Source organism: Phasianus colchicus, chromosome 3, assembly GCF_987193195.1.
Source record: "Phasianus colchicus chromosome 3, bPhaCol1.hap1.1, whole genome shotgun sequence".
Classification (NCBI taxonomy): Eukaryota; Metazoa; Chordata; class Aves; order Galliformes; family Phasianidae; genus Phasianus; species Phasianus colchicus.
The window spans coordinates 16436480-16453694 of NC_143438.1; the positions used below are offsets into that span (position 1 = coordinate 16436480).

General features: G+C 37.8%; 1 protein-coding gene across 4 annotated transcripts in view; it reads left to right on the forward strand.

The window, feature by feature from the left end:
- Positions 1-17215, forward strand: part of DROSHA (drosha ribonuclease III) — a 67918-nt gene that overhangs the window by 7509 nt on the left and 43194 nt on the right. For all 4 annotated transcript variants that reach the window (XM_031589245.2, XM_090137057.1, XM_090137059.1 and 1 more), the window contains 7 exons: positions 3315-3469; positions 5970-6050; positions 7986-8072; positions 8178-8264; positions 10939-11010; positions 12447-12528; positions 13793-13867. In XM_031589245.2, coding sequence (XP_031445105.2) covers positions 3315-3469; positions 5970-6050; positions 7986-8072; positions 8178-8264; positions 10939-11010; positions 12447-12528; positions 13793-13867 — 639 coding nt within the window. The remainder of the gene's footprint in view (positions 1-3314; positions 3470-5969; positions 6051-7985; positions 8073-8177; positions 8265-10938; positions 11011-12446; positions 12529-13792; positions 13868-17215) is intronic.

Consider the following 17215-nt stretch of genomic DNA (forward strand, 5'->3'; position numbering starts at 1 on the left):
ATCACCTGTTATTTGGAAGTTGTGTGTTTTTTGGTGATGTCAGTGGGCTAATACCTGTTTTTAAATCCATCCTTTCTAGTGCAGTTCTGTGGAGTTTTATTTTTTACTTTAGTAGAGCTACATGTTTGATCTAGAAAGCTTAAGGGAAGGAAAAGTATCCAGCACTGCCTTATGCTGAAGTCTCTTCCATGGCATGGAAGTGCCCTGTGTATGGTCAGATAAGTCGAGTACTCAAGAGGCTTTGAGAGCTCACACTCTGTGTTTATAAAAAGGAAGCAAGGGCAGGGATGATAAACTCATATGGCTGTCTGTTATGGCACTGTATTTATTTTCCTTCTGCACTGTATTTTTGTTGTGTAACTTCTGTTTATTATCATCCTATGCAGATGTGTTAATTTTCCAAAGAGTTTATCTGCATTATCACGGTTCCTATATGGCTCTTCTGCAGTGAAATGAATTTGCTAGCTGTATCAGTTATTGGGGGAAATACTGGTTGAAATAGCAGGGCATACTTTTTGATAACAATTTGAAGTCACTGAAAGCTGTTTTTCTGATTTTGTTTACTGGGAATTGTTTAGTTGTTACTGTATTTCCAGCACTTCAGCATTACATAGTATGATTTTTTTTCTTAACAGCTGTTTACCAGAGTGAATAGTGATAGGACAAAAGGAAATGGTTTTAAACTAACACAGAGAGGTTTAGATTAGATATTAGAGGGAAGTTTTTTCACTCAGAAGATGGTGACACACTGGAACAGGTTGCCCAAGGAGGTTGTGGATGCCCCATCCCTGGAAGCATTCAAGATCAGGCTGGATGTGGCTCTGGGCAGCCTGGTCTGGTTGTTGGTGATCCTGCCCATTACAGGGGGTTGAAACTAGATGATCATTGTGGTCCTTTTCAACCCAGGCCATTCTGTGATTCTGTGGCTGTGAAAGTAAGTTAAGAAATTCTTAGGCATATCACACTGCCTTAGATATTCTGTTGGGCTTGCTTTCTAAGTGATACTTCATATTTGGTTGTTTAGCTGCGTATTCTCTCAGATCTGAACTTAGTAACTCTAGCAATCAAATACCTAAAATTCTTAAGTTGAAATATGGGTATATATAATGACACATTTTAAACTGCCAGCATGTAACTGACTGATAAGATAAAGATGAAAGGACAAAAAATAAACAATAACAGATTCCTATTTTATTTAAGCTGTGTAGAGAAAACTCTTCTGAACAGCAGATTTGCATGTTTGAATTCAATCAGGAATCACCAGCAAAGTCTACTGCACGTTTAGCAGATATATTTTCATGTACATGACTGAAGGGCAACACTATTATATTCAGCTTACCTCTGTAAGCTTTACTTGGATCTCCACTGAAAAGTGTTTCTTCTCTGTTCCAGGATTACAGTGATGGGGCCAAGAGCAATGCTGGCTGTTTTTCTTTTTCCATAGCTCTGCATCTGCGCTGGGCCTGTGGCACTGTGCCTGTGCAATCTTCTCTCACAACCATGCTTCTGTTGGGGCTAATAGTTTATTTTATTATGTAGCTAGGCAAATACCCCTGTTGTGCCTTTCATTAGCAGTAGTTGTGTATTTTAGTGAGAGTAGTGTGCTCCGAGGTCATTTTTGATTATGAAAGGCTGATTTGCATACATGAAATTCAAAATTCTCACTGATCTTTCAGAACTCCAGTTCATTCTCACAAGTCCCACGTTATTTTTGCACTTTTTTTGTTAGACTTACACAGCTTGTTAGTGTTTATTGGAGAAGCAGTCCAGGAGGTTTCTACAGTGTTTGAAAGATTATTTCCTGACGCAGCTGTTAGGAGAGCCTGCTGGGGAGGTGCCCCACTAGACCTGCTGTTCAGTGAGAAGGACTGGTGGGACATATTGAGGTTGGGTGCTGTCTTGGGCAGAGCAACCATGAAATGGTAGAGTTCTCTCTATTCTTGGTGAAGTTGGGGCAGTGGGGGGGTAGTCAGCAAAACTGCTACTTTGGACATGTGGTGGGCAGACTTTGAACTGTATGGAACACTGTTAGGAAGAATCCCTTGGGCTTCAGTCCTGAAGGGGGAAGGGATTCAGGAAGGCTCGTTGCTCCTCAAGAAGGAAGTCTTAGAGGCAGAGGAGCAGGCCATCCCCCTGTCATAAGACAAACTGGTGGGGAGGAAGACCATTGCGGGTGAACACGGAACACTTACTTATTTAAATTGGAGCCAAGAAGATGAGTGGAAATGTGTGACAAAACATCCATGAGGGTGTTGTTTCTAAGAACCATAGGAGCTTAGGGGATGTGTGAGATCAGGCTCTTAAGTTTTTGGATTAAGTCCAATACTTTGTACCATCACTCTGACAGCAGTGCAAAGGAGATATTTTAACAAGTGTGAGACCTGTGCTTTTTTTTCTTCAGCCTTTTTCTCTCCTTTGATATATCAGAGGAATTGTTTCAGTAAATACAAAGAAAATGTCAAAAAAAAAAAAAAACCCAAACTGAGGAAAGCTCATTGAACAGGGCTTCTGTGAAAGTTAAGACTGAATTCATTCAGGTTTCATCAGCAGCTTTTTTCAATCATTTCGTGGCTTTCTTCTCATCTATGTTTTTTATGTGATAACTGATTTATTACGGATACTTGATTTTAAAAATGAGTAACAGCATGCATCCTTTAATAACTGTATCCATATGTGCTGTTTTGAAAGTTGTGACTAGACCTTGTCCTGCTACAGACAGGAAGCATTTTGTAGGTAAAATGAAACTGAATGTGAACACTTACAGCAATCTGATTATTTCTTTTTTTTCCTAAAAAGCAAGAGGTTCTGTTTAGCTCATTCTTGTGAGTTTGTCTTATTTCTCTTTTCTATTTCTTGTTTTTCATAGAATCATAGAATGGTCTGGGTTGAAAAGGACCATAATGGTCACCTAATTTCACATCCTTTGCTATGTGCAGGGTCGCCAACCAGTGGACCAGGCTGCCCTGTTTTTGTTTAACTTTAGAGTAATATTTGTACTGGTTGTAGCTCTATAGTCTTCGTTTATTAAGCATTTTAAAGTCATTTACTGAAATTCCTCATCAACAACTGATCCGTGGTGCCACTGGACAGCCAAACTGCAAAACAGATGACATGGATGTAGGTCTTCTAATATCCATAGCACGTGCTATCACTTTTAATGAAAATGACAGCAACCGCATTTTTAATTAGGGTGAATGTCATGCACTGCTGAAACTTTTGGTGTGCCACTGTGAGCTATGATCTGTTAGAGAATTCTGAAAAGAGAATATGTGGAAATGTTTTTCAACTAACTTTATTTTCCCTGCTTGAATCAGAGAGCTCCAGTGAATCAGAATGCGACTCTGATGATGACAGCAGCTGTGCTAGCAGTTCGGATTCAGAAGTTTTTGATGTCATTGCAGAAATTAAGCGTAAAAAAGCACACCCTGATCGTCTTCACGAGGAACTGTGGTACAATGATCCAGGACAGGTATGGTGAGAGGTGAAAGTTTTGTTTCTTAAAGTCTTTCTCCCCTGTGGACCTAAAGTTCTGCTTTGTTCTCAGATATGCTGAGACATCTATTTCAATGTGTTTCCCCCACTCTTTCCCTTTTTTTGTCTCATCTTCTTCATAACACTTAACTTTTGATTCTAAGTGTGTGCTTCCATATCATGACTCCTGTGGAGTATTTGGCTGGAATCACATCTGACAGCGTTAATAAAACCTGAACTGCTAGCAGTGTGCTAATTCTGTCCTATTATCACTGAGATAAAGGTGCACAGATGAGTTCTGGGATCGAGAGAAGGCAGCATGTTTATCTCCATTACAAATTATTCACCTAAAAGCTTTTAGCTCATAATGATAAATAATATTTTAAATATGCTGTTAATGCTCCTAATTTCTTGTCTAATGGTTCTTTTGTAATTGCATGGAGATTATAGTTCTCATTAAATGTAATTGCTGAGCTCACAAAATGTTGTTTTGAATGTATACATTGCACAGAAGACTAGTTTTTGTTAGCGAATTTGCCATCTTCATCTTTCTTTGTTAAATATTTTATGGTCTATTCTAACTTCTTGTCAAATGGCAACCCAGTAAATTTGTTTTTCTGGCACTTCGTATGATTCATGAGTTCAGAATGCAGCAAATCATAATGCTGAGAGATACTGCGATGCTTATTGCCTCTGTGGTAATTCAGAGGTCTGTTGAATATTCTATTGCCAACTCATATTTATGCTTCTAGTTTAAAAAATAATAATAATTTGACTGAGCTATCTGCTTTTATTTATGTGGAAAACAAAATTAGCAAACTGTTTAGGCATTTAAATGAAAATAAAAACAAACATGTGCTCTTGGGCACATTTCAAAGTAGTGTGCTAGCCCATAATATGAAGTAGGATAACTTGCAAGAATAGTTCCAGGAATGTGTGGTTTATGAATTTCCTGCTGAGAAACTTTCCTTCCCAAACTTTGAGATTTGGTTCTGTGTATCTGACCTGCTTCTCAAGCCCTGGGCTTACAGGTACCTCGCATGTCTCATTCTGTGTATTTAATGTAACAGAGCCAATGTTCATGCTGAACATTCTAAGAACTAAGGATGATTTTTTTTTCAGAAGTTATGGTTATTTTCCTAGCTTCAGTAGGCCCTTGTTTTTCAAGGAGTACTGAACAATTCTTTATTGACTGTGTTATTTAACTTGACTGTTCTATGGCTACATAAGCCAGTGTGAAAGTATGTATTTACCTATAAACATCAATCAGCTTCATTAAACCTCTGCTTTCCTCAAGGGTTTCAGTGTGAGATATAGAAAGTGAACAAAATGCATCATGTCACTTTAATAACACTGCATAAGTTCCCAGAGGAATAAAGGGGTGCCCTGCTTCTGATATTTCTTTGCACACGTTACACATCTACCGTGCCAGTCTGAAGAAACCAGACTGAGATGAACCTTCAGGGAATTAACAAGGCAACCAGAAAGTTGTGTTCCTTTTCCAATAGTCTAAAGACTACCGTAGCAGCAGTTTGGTGGTTCTTACTTCCTGGAGTGTCTTCACGTTGTGTCTATTGTCTGATGACATTTAGTCCCGCCGGGGTTTACATTTTCAGCCTTCTTATACTGGTATGGAAAGTTCTGCTGGCTCTTGTGTTGCTTTCCTGTATTAAATCAAAAAAGTGTTCTTCACTTCTTGGATTCAAACTTTCAAACTCTCCGTTAAAGCCCAAGATACAGAACTTAGCTCATTTCTCTGTTTTGGTTCTGTGTTTTATTGGATTTCAGCAATGGATGTGATGTTAGGAGCAGAAAGCTTTAGTGCATTGCAGCAATTGATAGTCTGCATTGAGTGTCTTAAAGGTGAAAAGATAGACACCAGCTTTGTACTTTGTGCAGTTGCTCTCTTAAATTATAGGTACTTCATGCACCCACATGGAATACTGAAGTGGATGTTTTCCCATTTTCTCTTCTTTACCGATCTGTTCACAGGATGCGTTTGAGTTTTCCCTGTTACTTTAAAGTACCACGTAAAATTTTCAAATGGTCTGCTTTATGTACCTTGTTCGAAGGCCTTGCTGTGTTGCAGATGGGTTAATCAGGACCAGGCTTTCTGAGTGAGACTGTTTGAACGCAGAGATTTCAGCTTGTATTTACGCGTGCACTTTTAAGGCCTGATTTTTACTTTAGGCAGACATGCTGTTGCTATGTATATGATACGGAAAAATGCATATGACAGCAGGATGGTACAGTTCTGCTGACACTGTTTTCCCATTTTGTGCTTCTGAAACAGTCATGGAGTTAAAACGCTATTGTGTGTTTTTCTTACGTTAGTCTATACTGTTTCCATTTTTACTGGCTTAAGAGCATCCACTTAATCTAAGCATGACAGGCTTTTAGAAGCATCAGCACTCTTGGCATTAAAACCAACATACTTTTCCAGACACAATCACCTACTGTTTTTCAATAAAAACAGAATCCTATTTTGTTTTTGACAGATGAATGATGGACCGCTGTGCAAGTGCAGCGCTAAAGCTCGACGAACAGGGATAAGACACGGCATTTATCCTGGTGAGGAGGTAAGTAGTTCTAAGGATTGCAGTTTTGAATACAGACTTACTGCAGTGAACTTGTACTTGAGTTTGTAAGTTTTGCTTGTTTGTTGGTTTTTTTTTTTTTCTCCATGGCTTACGGGCTTAGTAACAGCTTCTCTGCAAAATCAAATCACTTTGTGTAACCTCACATTTAAAAAGGAATACTGGTAATTAAATCCACCTGAGAAATACAGAAAACATTTGCCTGTATGTGCTTGACTGAAGGTTTTTAAAATAAAAGGAGAATATAGGAAAGATCTCCCATTGTCAAGTGGATGAGTATGTTATAAGAACCCTCTTTTACTTTAAAAATAAATGAATTCATAGATCTGCTTCTGGGGGAGCAGCAGGCTTTTCAGGAGGTGGTGTTGCTTTGGTGATGAAAGCATGTCTGCACTACAAAATGTCACACAGTTTAAGTTTTTAATTAGTACTTGATTAGAAAAAATTGAGCCCATCAGCTTCCTGAAACATTTGTAATGGTAGTGCCCTTCATTTGGAAAATGTTGTCAAAATACTGGTGGTTTTCTATAGAAATATTCATTTGCTTTGTGATCTGTGTTTCTGGAAATAGACCACCTCAAGGTTTTTATTGAAAAAAAAGCCAGCTTGGTTGTAAACATTTAAGAAAAGTAGCGCATAGTTTTACACTTTACCTTCATAGATTTCCTTTAAGAATTTAGTTTTTCAGTATGCTTTCTGAAACATTTAGCGACACATTCTTTTATTTCTTTGCAGTTAAGGGTTTGTGAATGTTTCAGTTGCAAAGGATAAATTATTCCATTTCAGAAAAATGGCTTTGGTCTGAAGCTCTCCATAAATCACTCGAGGATCAATTCCTCCCCACATTGTCTCGAATATTTTTCTTGTAAGCAAGGAGGAAGAAAACTTTACCAGGAGAAAACTAATAAATAAAACTTGCTGCATGAAGGAGTGAGACCAGCTAGGAATGTGAGGCTTCAGAAAATCTAGTATATATTAATTTTTATCCTATCCTTCAGGTAATCCTGGCTAGCTTCTAAACTATGTGGTTTGTAACTGTCTTGTCACAACGGCGAGGAGCATAACCTGCATCTGAGCAGAGTAACCACTCTGTTTTGTGGTTGGGTTCTGCACATGGCACAGAACTGTGCAGTGGTGTAGCAGGCCAACTTTATAGTACTGTCTTGTGTAGCACCCCACGTGTCGCAGGTATTTTCCCTGCAGATAGTCATATCTTCACAGATTGACAGCAGCCCATCAGGCATGAGAAACTGGTTTTGTCAAACTGCTGAGGGTTTTTAGATCTTCAGGTGTTAAACTGGACTGCTTCAGAAGAAGCTGGAGCAGATCACAAGTCCCCAGCAGTTGGAGGAAGCAAATCCCTTCAGTGCTGCCTCCTAGTGTACCATTCTCACAAGCAGGCACTATGACCCAACAGAGCAAAATTACGTGTGCCAGGGATTGACTTGTTAAGAAATAACAAGAAATGGACTCTTCTCTTCAGGGCCCAGGTTTACCACCAGCAGATGAGTGAGTACTTGTCTCTTGATAACGTACTCGGATCTTATGTACAGCCTAAGTTTATTTCTGTAAAGTTTTAAAATCAGCTTCTTGAAACAATTTAGTATAAAAGAGGAAATCAGTCTGCTGTGTAAATGGCTAACTGCTGTTTGTAGAAAACATGAAGAGTCAGATGGCAAATAAAAAAATTACAGCAGTGTTTTTCACTTCTTTGGTTTGAAGAGCATTATAACTATTTCTAGAAGTGCCTATATAGATATAGCCAGTTTCTCTTTTCCTGGAATCCTTAATTATGACAACCTTCTTTATTTAATTTTTCCTAGTGTATATTTCATGGCTATTAGAAATGCTTTATTCTCTCTTTTAATCTAAATTTGCCTTGACTTTGCACATAATTCCACTTATCTTTTCTTTAAGCCCATTAAACCATGTCGCCCCATGACCAACAATGCTGGAAGACTGTACCACTATCGAATTACGGTGTCACCTCCCACAAACTTCTTAGTAAGTACTTTAAAAATAATTCTAACCAGAACTCTAATTTTGTTTTCATAGTGAAAGTAGTACTGCTTCTTGTTCACTCCATGCTGTTTCTGCTTACTTTTTTAGACAGACAGACCTACTGTTATTGAGTATGATGACCATGAATATATCTTTGAAGGATTCTCCATGTTTTCACATGCCCCACTAACAAACGTAAGTATACTCTTTACATTGTATATAGGATTTGTCTGGAAGGCAAACTATTTTTGCCCTGAAGTAGAACTTCACTCCAAGGGGTGTTACAAACCTTTTTTGCCAGCGCTGGAGACAGGAAGAAAACATTTGTGCTGAGTCTCAGGTTTTGTCTTACATAATGGTGGTAGTCATTGCCTTCAAACTGCGACTGAGACTGTGACGTGCATCATTCATATTTTTACATTTTGCAGTTTGAAAACATAATAAATCATGGATGGAATAATAACTTTTTAAAACTGTTAATTAGCTTTAAATTAGATGAGGAGCTTTGTTAAGTTGAAAAAGTTTATTTAAAAAACAATTTAAAAAACAAACCAACAAACTTTTTCCCTTAGTGAGAAATGGAGACTGAACTTTTTTTTAAAATATCCTCTCTGAAAGGATTTCTCTCTTCAAAAAAATTTCTTAGGCATATCTATTACTTTCTAACATCTGTTTGATTTCTTCAGTCACTGAACTCTTTATGATTTTTTATTAAAACTTGCAGGCTTTTAAGGCAATTGATTTTTCTTTTCTGAAAGCAAATATAACAACAAAATGGTTGATATCAGATGACTCCACTCTAAACTGTTAGCCATATCAGAACAAAATAATATCTGTACCTTCTTTTTTATATCTTGATATTTTAAGAATTTTTTTCAAATGCTCTGGGACACTATTTTTTTATTTTTATACATGTTACTACCTTCCGCATCCATGTCAAAGCCCAGTATAAAAATGGTCACAATACAGGACTGCAATCTAAGAATACTGGAACTAAGAGGCACTGAGGGGAAAAAAAATCATTTTTAGCTGACAGTTTGCTTACGTTATGAATATCACAATGCTTTAGCTCTGGTGAGAAGGGTCTGCTGTTGACAAGAATCCTGCAAATCAGTGGTACTCAACTAGTGGGGGGTAGCACTGTGATGCACTCCTGCCCTGCAACAGTAGCTCAGCCTTGGGGTTCAAGACAGATTTAGCCCAAGGCTTTATTTTCATTTTGTAAATGAGCAAATAGGAACAGTTATGTTGTTTGCTCTTATTAAAAGGATAAAGAGGCCACCTTATCTTTATCATACAATGCCTGCTATGTGACAAGAAGGCAGTGTATTAGAAAAAAAAAAAAACAACAAGGAAAACTCTTCTTGCGTGACATGAGCAATGCAGATGTTAAACTGATTTTTATTGTGAAGTACACGTGTTGAGGCCAGAATCAGATAGCAATTTCTCATAGTAATTTCTCATTCCCACTGGGGGAAATGGTCATCAGCAAATGATTACCTTTCTATAGACTGGAATACAACATGATACTGTAGCCTGTTCTTTTTTCAAACAGGCATAAAACCTTTTGGAGAGAGATTACCTGGTTCTACTGAGAAGTTTTTGGTCCACATAACATATGGCAGTATTGCTGCCATAGCAAAATTCCTGTTAATGGAGATCTTGTCCATAGTCATTTCTCCAAAGCATTCATTTTCTACATGGTAACAAGAGAAAAAACTCAGGCTATTGAGTCTCTGTATGAGAACATTTTATGCTGTTTGAACTTGTGTATTAGAAAGAAAACATTCCCTGTATACTTTTTTTAAAAGCGTCACTGATTTGAATGGGACAGGTTTCCCTCTCACATTCTAGATGAAACTAGAATACTTTTTTTCCCCTACTATTCTATTTACAGCATTTAATAATTTAGTAGTTAAAAGCTTTGTATCAAATCTAATACAGTTTTTATATGTGGTTGTTTGGTGTAAATCCTTTTACTATCAGGAGGTGTATGTAGACAAAACAGTTAAGTGTTTAACAGTGCACTGCAAGAAGATGCAAGTAGAATACTTGGGCTCTAGGTCCATTGATTTCAGTGCAACTCTGGCACCATTTGAATCTCTATATGTGTATCAGTGCAAAATAAACTCGCTTTCATGAGTGATTGAGATTGTCTCTTACACTCACAAAGGCAGTGGATGGCAGGATTAGGCATCTTATTTTTTTAGAAATGTAGCTTTTTGGCTTAAAAATATAAATCCAAGAAAATGCACAAATCAGCAGCCACAAAACAGCCTTCAGCAGTATGTGGACTTTGCCAGCATATGCAAAGAAGTGAACTGTGTGTTTGTCTTACTAGTTAGGTGAGTGCACTTATAGAAATATTTATTTATGTAATGAAATTATGCACTATCTTTTACATTTATCCTGAAATTCCTGGATTGTATTTTCATCACTTAAACAGTTTTTTAGAATTGTATAACTAACAGAATTGGCAGCATACTAAAAACAGCTTGCCTTCAGGTCACTGCATCTATCTGACATGTTGTATCACCAAAAATAAGTTCACTTCCAAGTACGCAAGTGAGAGCAGGTGTGGAAATTTTTGACTGAACTTTGCTTTTTCTTCTAAACAAACCTTTATCTCCAGTAGATGGCATTATTTAATCTTACTTTACCAATCTTCAGTCCTGTGTTATCAGAGGTGGAGGTTAGAATTGGTATTTCTCTTGCAAATGCTTGCTTTCCTGTCTTTGTATGATCCCACTAAGCAGCTGTTTTAGTATATTCCGTTTTCAGCAGACACTAATACCCCTGCATACAAAATTGTATTAACTGTACATTTGTCACTGCATAGCTTTTCATGCTGAATCTCTTTTTCTTCCAGATTCCTCTATGTAAAGTAATCAGATTTAACATTGACTATACAATTCATTTCATTGAAGAGATGATGCCTGAGGTAAGAAGGATAATTAGTCAAAAAGTCAGAGTGGGTTAAGAGTTGTTGATATTGTTAATGGATTAAACTCTTCACAATCCCTTCTTGTAGAGAAGATGGTAAGAGACAGGCTATGTTCTGAAAGAATGTCTGAAAAGGAATTTTCTCTCAGAAGTACTAGCATAAATCCATCCACCTAGGCTATCATATATTAAAATCAAATAGTAAGAAGTGCTTTTATTCATTTTAAGTTAGAGTATCTGGCATAACTTATGTATCTGTGAACTAACTTAGGCATTATCCTTCTTTAACAAATGACAAAAATAATGTATGTGAAAGTGCTGGTTTTCCAGACACATGTGAGTCAATGCCAAGCTGAAACTTAATCTTGAATATGATCCTCTAAGGATCACTTATCAGTACTTACTATAAGCTGTTGCCAAAACAAATTTCTGGTGGATACAAGCAAAGCACATTCAGTTCTTAATCTGTTTGGTTTTGTTTTTTTTTTTTAATTACAAATTAATCTCTGGTAAAGTCAGTTTGTGAATTAAATTGCATTAGAACAGCAGATGTAGGTACAGAAATGCTCCTGCGTATTAACTACAAAGATAGGATCGGTATTTTAGTCTGATAGTTGCATCTTTCTTCCTAGTTATCTACTTTTTTGTTGTTCAACACCATCTAAAATACGTGCAAGATCTCTGAAATTCCTCAGCAAGATTACTGCAGATTGTTTCTTGTTACTGAATCCGATGTGTTGTCTTTTTGGACTCCTGGTTTGATGCCAGTAGCTAAAGCCTACTTTACAACCATCTTTACTAATGCATTGTTCTGAAAGGTTGTGTTTTTGGGCTTGGAAGTTATGGCCATTTTCATACATGTATTACTTATGTTGTCCTGTCCTGATCTGATCTGATCTTGTTTGTTCAGGAAGACTTTGTAAAGCAGCAGTTCCTACACTTCTGATTGAAAGCTCCTTGTTATGGAGGAACTGCTTCCCTACCTGATGAGGTTTTTTGTTCTTTTTCTTCCCCTCCTGCTGGCTTTAAGGTCATAACCCTCTGTTTATATTGTACTGTCTTGGTGCAATGGAAGAAGTGATCATAATACTACAGCTTTTATTATAAACATGTAGAAAAAAAGGAATATTAAAAATCTTTCTCAGAAATATGAACTTACTCAGGAGGAAGTGTTGACATGCATGGTGGATTACCACATTTGTGATTTCTGCCAATAGGGTGGATGTAGGCATTACATACAGAATCTTCATTATAGTGCTTTCTTAATAGTGCTTTTCCTATTAGACCACTGTGCTGCAGTAAATGATTAAAGATGCATCAATGCTGTTTCCAAAACCTCATTTCTAGCAGTTGACAAATATGAAGATAACGGTAGTAGCATTATCTGTATTACAATATTATGTAATCATAAACCTGTTTGTTTTTATTCCACAGAATTTTTGTGTGAAAGGTCTTGAGCTGTTCTCTTCTTACCTATTCAAAGATATTCTGGAACTGTACGACTGGAATCTTAAAGGTAACTTTTATTTCCAAAAGAAAAAAACAAAAACAAAAACTTTGGAAAGTTGACCTCTGTTTTGCTATGTTTTTATGTTTTAAACATTAAAAAAACCTGGGGAGTGGCCTCAAAATAATAGTCAAATGCTGTATTAAGGGAGAGGAGCAAACTTGCACTTCATAATTTAGAGGGTGAAGTTTATTGAGGGTTGTTAGTGGGGATTATAGCAATTAAAATGCAAAAAATCTTGCATTATTTTCTTACAGATAAACTAAATTTCTTCTTTAATCCAAAAACTGTCTGTTGTAATGGAATGTTAACTCTTACTGTTTGTTATTAGACAGTATTGTGGGCAGGGTACTGTCATGTACAAGGCATCAGGTAAAATATCCTCTGTTTTTACAAGCTAAAAAACAAATATTCATGCAGTATTTCTCAACAATCAGCTCACAAAGTAGTGTCATGCAGACAGCTTTAGAAGGGTAAGTTATAGCATAATGTTTTTAACTTGCTGAGATGAAAATGTGTGTTCCTGTGAAGGCTATGACAGTGGAGAAGTTCAGGAATTATCCTTCCCTTGGTCTAAAAGAAAACAAAGAGAAATTCAAAGGAATTTTAATTCAGAATCTGTAGCTGTTTTCCTGGCTTCTCTTTATAGATGTGTGCTGTACACTTGTAGTTAAACAGAGGAGCACACAAATATACATTTTGTGTAGTCATTTTTGCCTAAATGTCTTCAAATATTAATGTTATTTTGTACCACAGTTCTGATTGCTTTTTTTTTTTAATGGCAGGCACCTAGTGTTTTTGTTTTTATTTTTATGCAAGGCTTTGGATGATGAAACAGGAAAGGAAAAAGAAAAAACCACAAAATACTGTCTTTTGAAATTTCCTTATTATTTTTATTACTATAACAGGAAAAAAAAAAACAAACCAATAACTGGGAGAGACTAATCAAATACTAGTGCTTTGCCTCTAAAACTGAAGTGGATAAAATTTATAAGACATACTTTTCTTTGCAGTTTTAAATAGAATACTGTGTTTTTTAGATTCTTTAGTTTTTAAGCTGTTGTAGTTTCTTTTGAAATTGTCTACCTGAAAGCATTTATTAGAAGTTGCTTTTCTGTTTCTCTATGCCTTTTGCTACTTTGCTATCTGAAATTAGTGCCAAATGTAATCACTGGTCACTGACTTCATATGGGACAGGATTTCCATCTTTTTTCTTCTTTTGCAAATATGCTGCTATTCATAAATTCTGGTTTTTTTTCCCCTTACATTTAAGGTCCTTCACTTGAAAATGATTCTGTTTCCTGCCCCAGATTTCACTTCATGCCACGATTCGTGAGATTTCTTCCAGGTAACGTATTAAGAGCTTAAACTCATTGCAGGTCAAGTAGTTCAGTTGTGAAGAACTGATGTCTCCATCTGAAGTCTTTCATGTTCACTGATAGATTGTGTAGTTTACTCAGCACCAGAATTCTGATGGAAAGGCCAGGTATCGTGCTCAGCTTTTGTCTGTTGTGTGGTAGCTGCAGGAAGTGTTGGGTCATTCTTTACTTGTCCTGTGATGGAGCTGTGGGATTTGAGCAGTGTTGTCTATTCTCACACACAAAACTAAATTTCATATTCCGTCCGCAGTTCAGGATACGTGCCATGTTATTACATAGAAATTATTGATGTGCAGTTTTGAGAATCAGCAAGATTGTCACCCCTGAGCACAGGCTGCTCTGCTTCTTTCTTCTTTTATCTTTAATGTAAATTTAGCCCTTGCAAGAAATGGTGAAAGAAAGAAAAACACCGTTGCAGTACAATTCAGCCCAGGCCTGCCAGCCAAGGACAAGCTTGAGTGCAGAGAGCTATGCTCAGTTTGAGTGAACAGCTTACAAAAGCATTTAACACATCCTAAGATAGTAGAACAGACTTTCAGTTGATATAAATGTCATTTCTCCATTGAAAATGTGTCCTGCTGAGATGCTGCCTGGTGATTGTTCTGAAAGGGTTGCGTGGAAAGGAAGATGTGCTCAGCTGCTGGACTGTGAGAGCACAGATTAGATGTGAAACAGTCTTCATCAAGAGGGCTGTGGCCTGAAGGTGTTCTCTGCTTTGGGCTTTGGAACTTAGTTGTTATATTAATTATAGCTGGAGCTAAATGAGGTTTGGCTCACTACTGTGGAGAGTACTGAAGGCTAGATGACTGTATTTCTAATTGTTGTTCCTTCCTCAATACACAACACTGTTCAATCAGAAGCTGAGCTGTGAGGCTTGCTAGCAAACATTGATTTGGTTCTACTGAAGCAATTTACAAAATAAGCTATCAAGCCACATGTGGCTGATTAACTTGACCTCATCACAAAATGAGAGCAAGTTTGACCTGCCTGGACTGTGTAGCTTGAGGGTGTTTTCCAGTTACTTTGGAGTTTTTATATTCTGGTTTGTTTTGCTTTAGTTAGGAAGTCAGCTCTTCCTGTGTTGTTAGATTTATTGGCAGGGAGAGATTAGTCTGTCTAACACGTATTCCTTTGTGCTTCTCTTCTAAGGCTCCCAGTTCTCTATCTCTATAAAAATGGCTTTTTCTTGTTATTTCTGCATATATAGTTTGTTTCTAGCATCTTTATGATGATTAATTTCTAATTACATATACATTTCTTATTCTCCATTTCTAGAGAGTGGGAATCCATGTCCTTCAGATACTGTTGCAAAACATTATTTCTGTCTATTAAAAGAAGATACACTGTTGCAACAGATCCCCACGGATCCATCAACTGCTTCCTTGAAGACAGAAATCAATTGATTTCTCATTCTTTCTACTTTTCTTTCGTATTCTTCTACCAGGGTCTGAAAATTCAAGGTTTAGAATGTCAGATTTTCATAGAATCATTGAGTAACTTAGGTTCGAATGGACCTTAAACATCTAATTCCAACCCCTTCTGCTGTGGCTGGATCAGGCTCCCTAAGAACCCATTCAACCTGGCCTCAAACATGTCCACAGCTTCTCTGAGCAACCTGTCCCAGTGTCTCACTGCCCACGTTTTCAGTGTTAGATACTTACAGAGACAAATCTTGAGGGTAGCTTTGAGTGAATTGTGTCAGGTTTGCTGAGTGCCAGAGATGCATGGCATGCAGAATAGTTGCTGTATTGTATTTTGTCAGAGATTTTTATGATGGAAAATGTATTAAAGAGTGAAACACTGTAAAACTATTACAAACTTCCAGCTATGGCTTCTTTTTGCTCAAGAGGTCCAGTCTCTGAACTATTCTTTAGCAAAGGGCTACAACTTGTGCCCTTCCTGTAGAATCTTCAGTATCTAAGGCTGCTCATTGTTTCAGAAATTGGATATGGTATACTTCTTGCTGAATCTAAACTAGTCGACAAAGCCAAAAGTCTTGCAGTTTGAATTCCTCTTTAATTTGAAGGAAAAAAAAAAAACTTTTAAAATGTCTCTAGCTCTGTAGAAGTATTTTCTGTTTCCATTGAACTTTGGGGTTAATTTTCCCTGTTTTATATTCACTCTTGGTGCTTCTTGAAATCCATGAGCTCTATGTCATGCCCGCTGCCCTGGGTAGCCCATTCCATGCCCACCATTCTGAAGAACTTTTTCCTAACTCCAACCTCATGCAGCCCGTGCAGCCCCTTGGGCCTGTCACTGTCACAGAGCAGAGCTCAGTGCTGCCCCTCCGCTCCCTGTGAGGAGCTGCAGCCACCATGGGGCCTCCCCTCAGCTCCTCTGCTTTGCACTGAGCAAACCCAGGAACCTCGGCTGCTCCTCACACACCTTGCCCTCCAGACCCTTCACCATTTCTGTAACCCTCCTCCTTTGCACGTTCTAATAGCTTCACGTTCTTCTTGTATTGTGACACCCAAACCTGTCCTCTGCACTGGAGGTGCAGCCACTGGGCACAGTGGGACAACCTCTCTCCTTACCTGGTAGCAGTGCTGGACCTGGGGCACTCCAGGGTCCATTTGGTCCTTTGGGCAGTCGTGGTAAATTGCTGAATGAGGTTAATTGTTTTAGGAGGTTTTAGGAAGTTGTGTTATTCCCTTTCATCTTTCCTGTTACCGAGAAGTGCTGCAATCCCAGCTGGAACAGAAGTGTTTGTTTCCTCAAGTGTCTTGTGAAAGGCAGCACTGCTGTGACACTGAGATTCTGCGAGACTCTCCACATATGCTGGGGTCATGTTCCCTATGCTGTGGCAATATCCTTCATACCACTTGAAGGCTTTACTTTTTCTCTGTTCCTTATTGTGTGTTTAGTGATAGAGTGTGTACTCCATGACTCTCTTGGAAAGGAGATGAACGTTTTTACTTCTGTTGGGGATGAAACTTTAAGATGCCTCTATAACTGTAGATGAACTCTCCATTGTTGGCACAAATCTCTCTGACCTCCTCCTTCAGAATTAAAGCACTGTAGTAACATATCTGTCTTCTTACTCAGATGAGCAGACGTACTGAATTTGAATAGTCGGTATCTTCTGAGTGGTGTTTTGTCAGGGCTATCACTCATCTTTTGCTGTTTGTATGTTGACTGGCTCCCTGGAACTGATCAGATGTTTATTACACTGCCTTAATTCCCTGCAAGCAGCCTTTGCTGTGTGTATTTCCAGAGGTCTCAGAAGTATTTAGCAGTTTTCACATGCGCTCAATTCATTTAATGACAGAAGACAGCATGAGGCTCTTTAGTCTTCATTACTGCAGGTGCAGCATGTA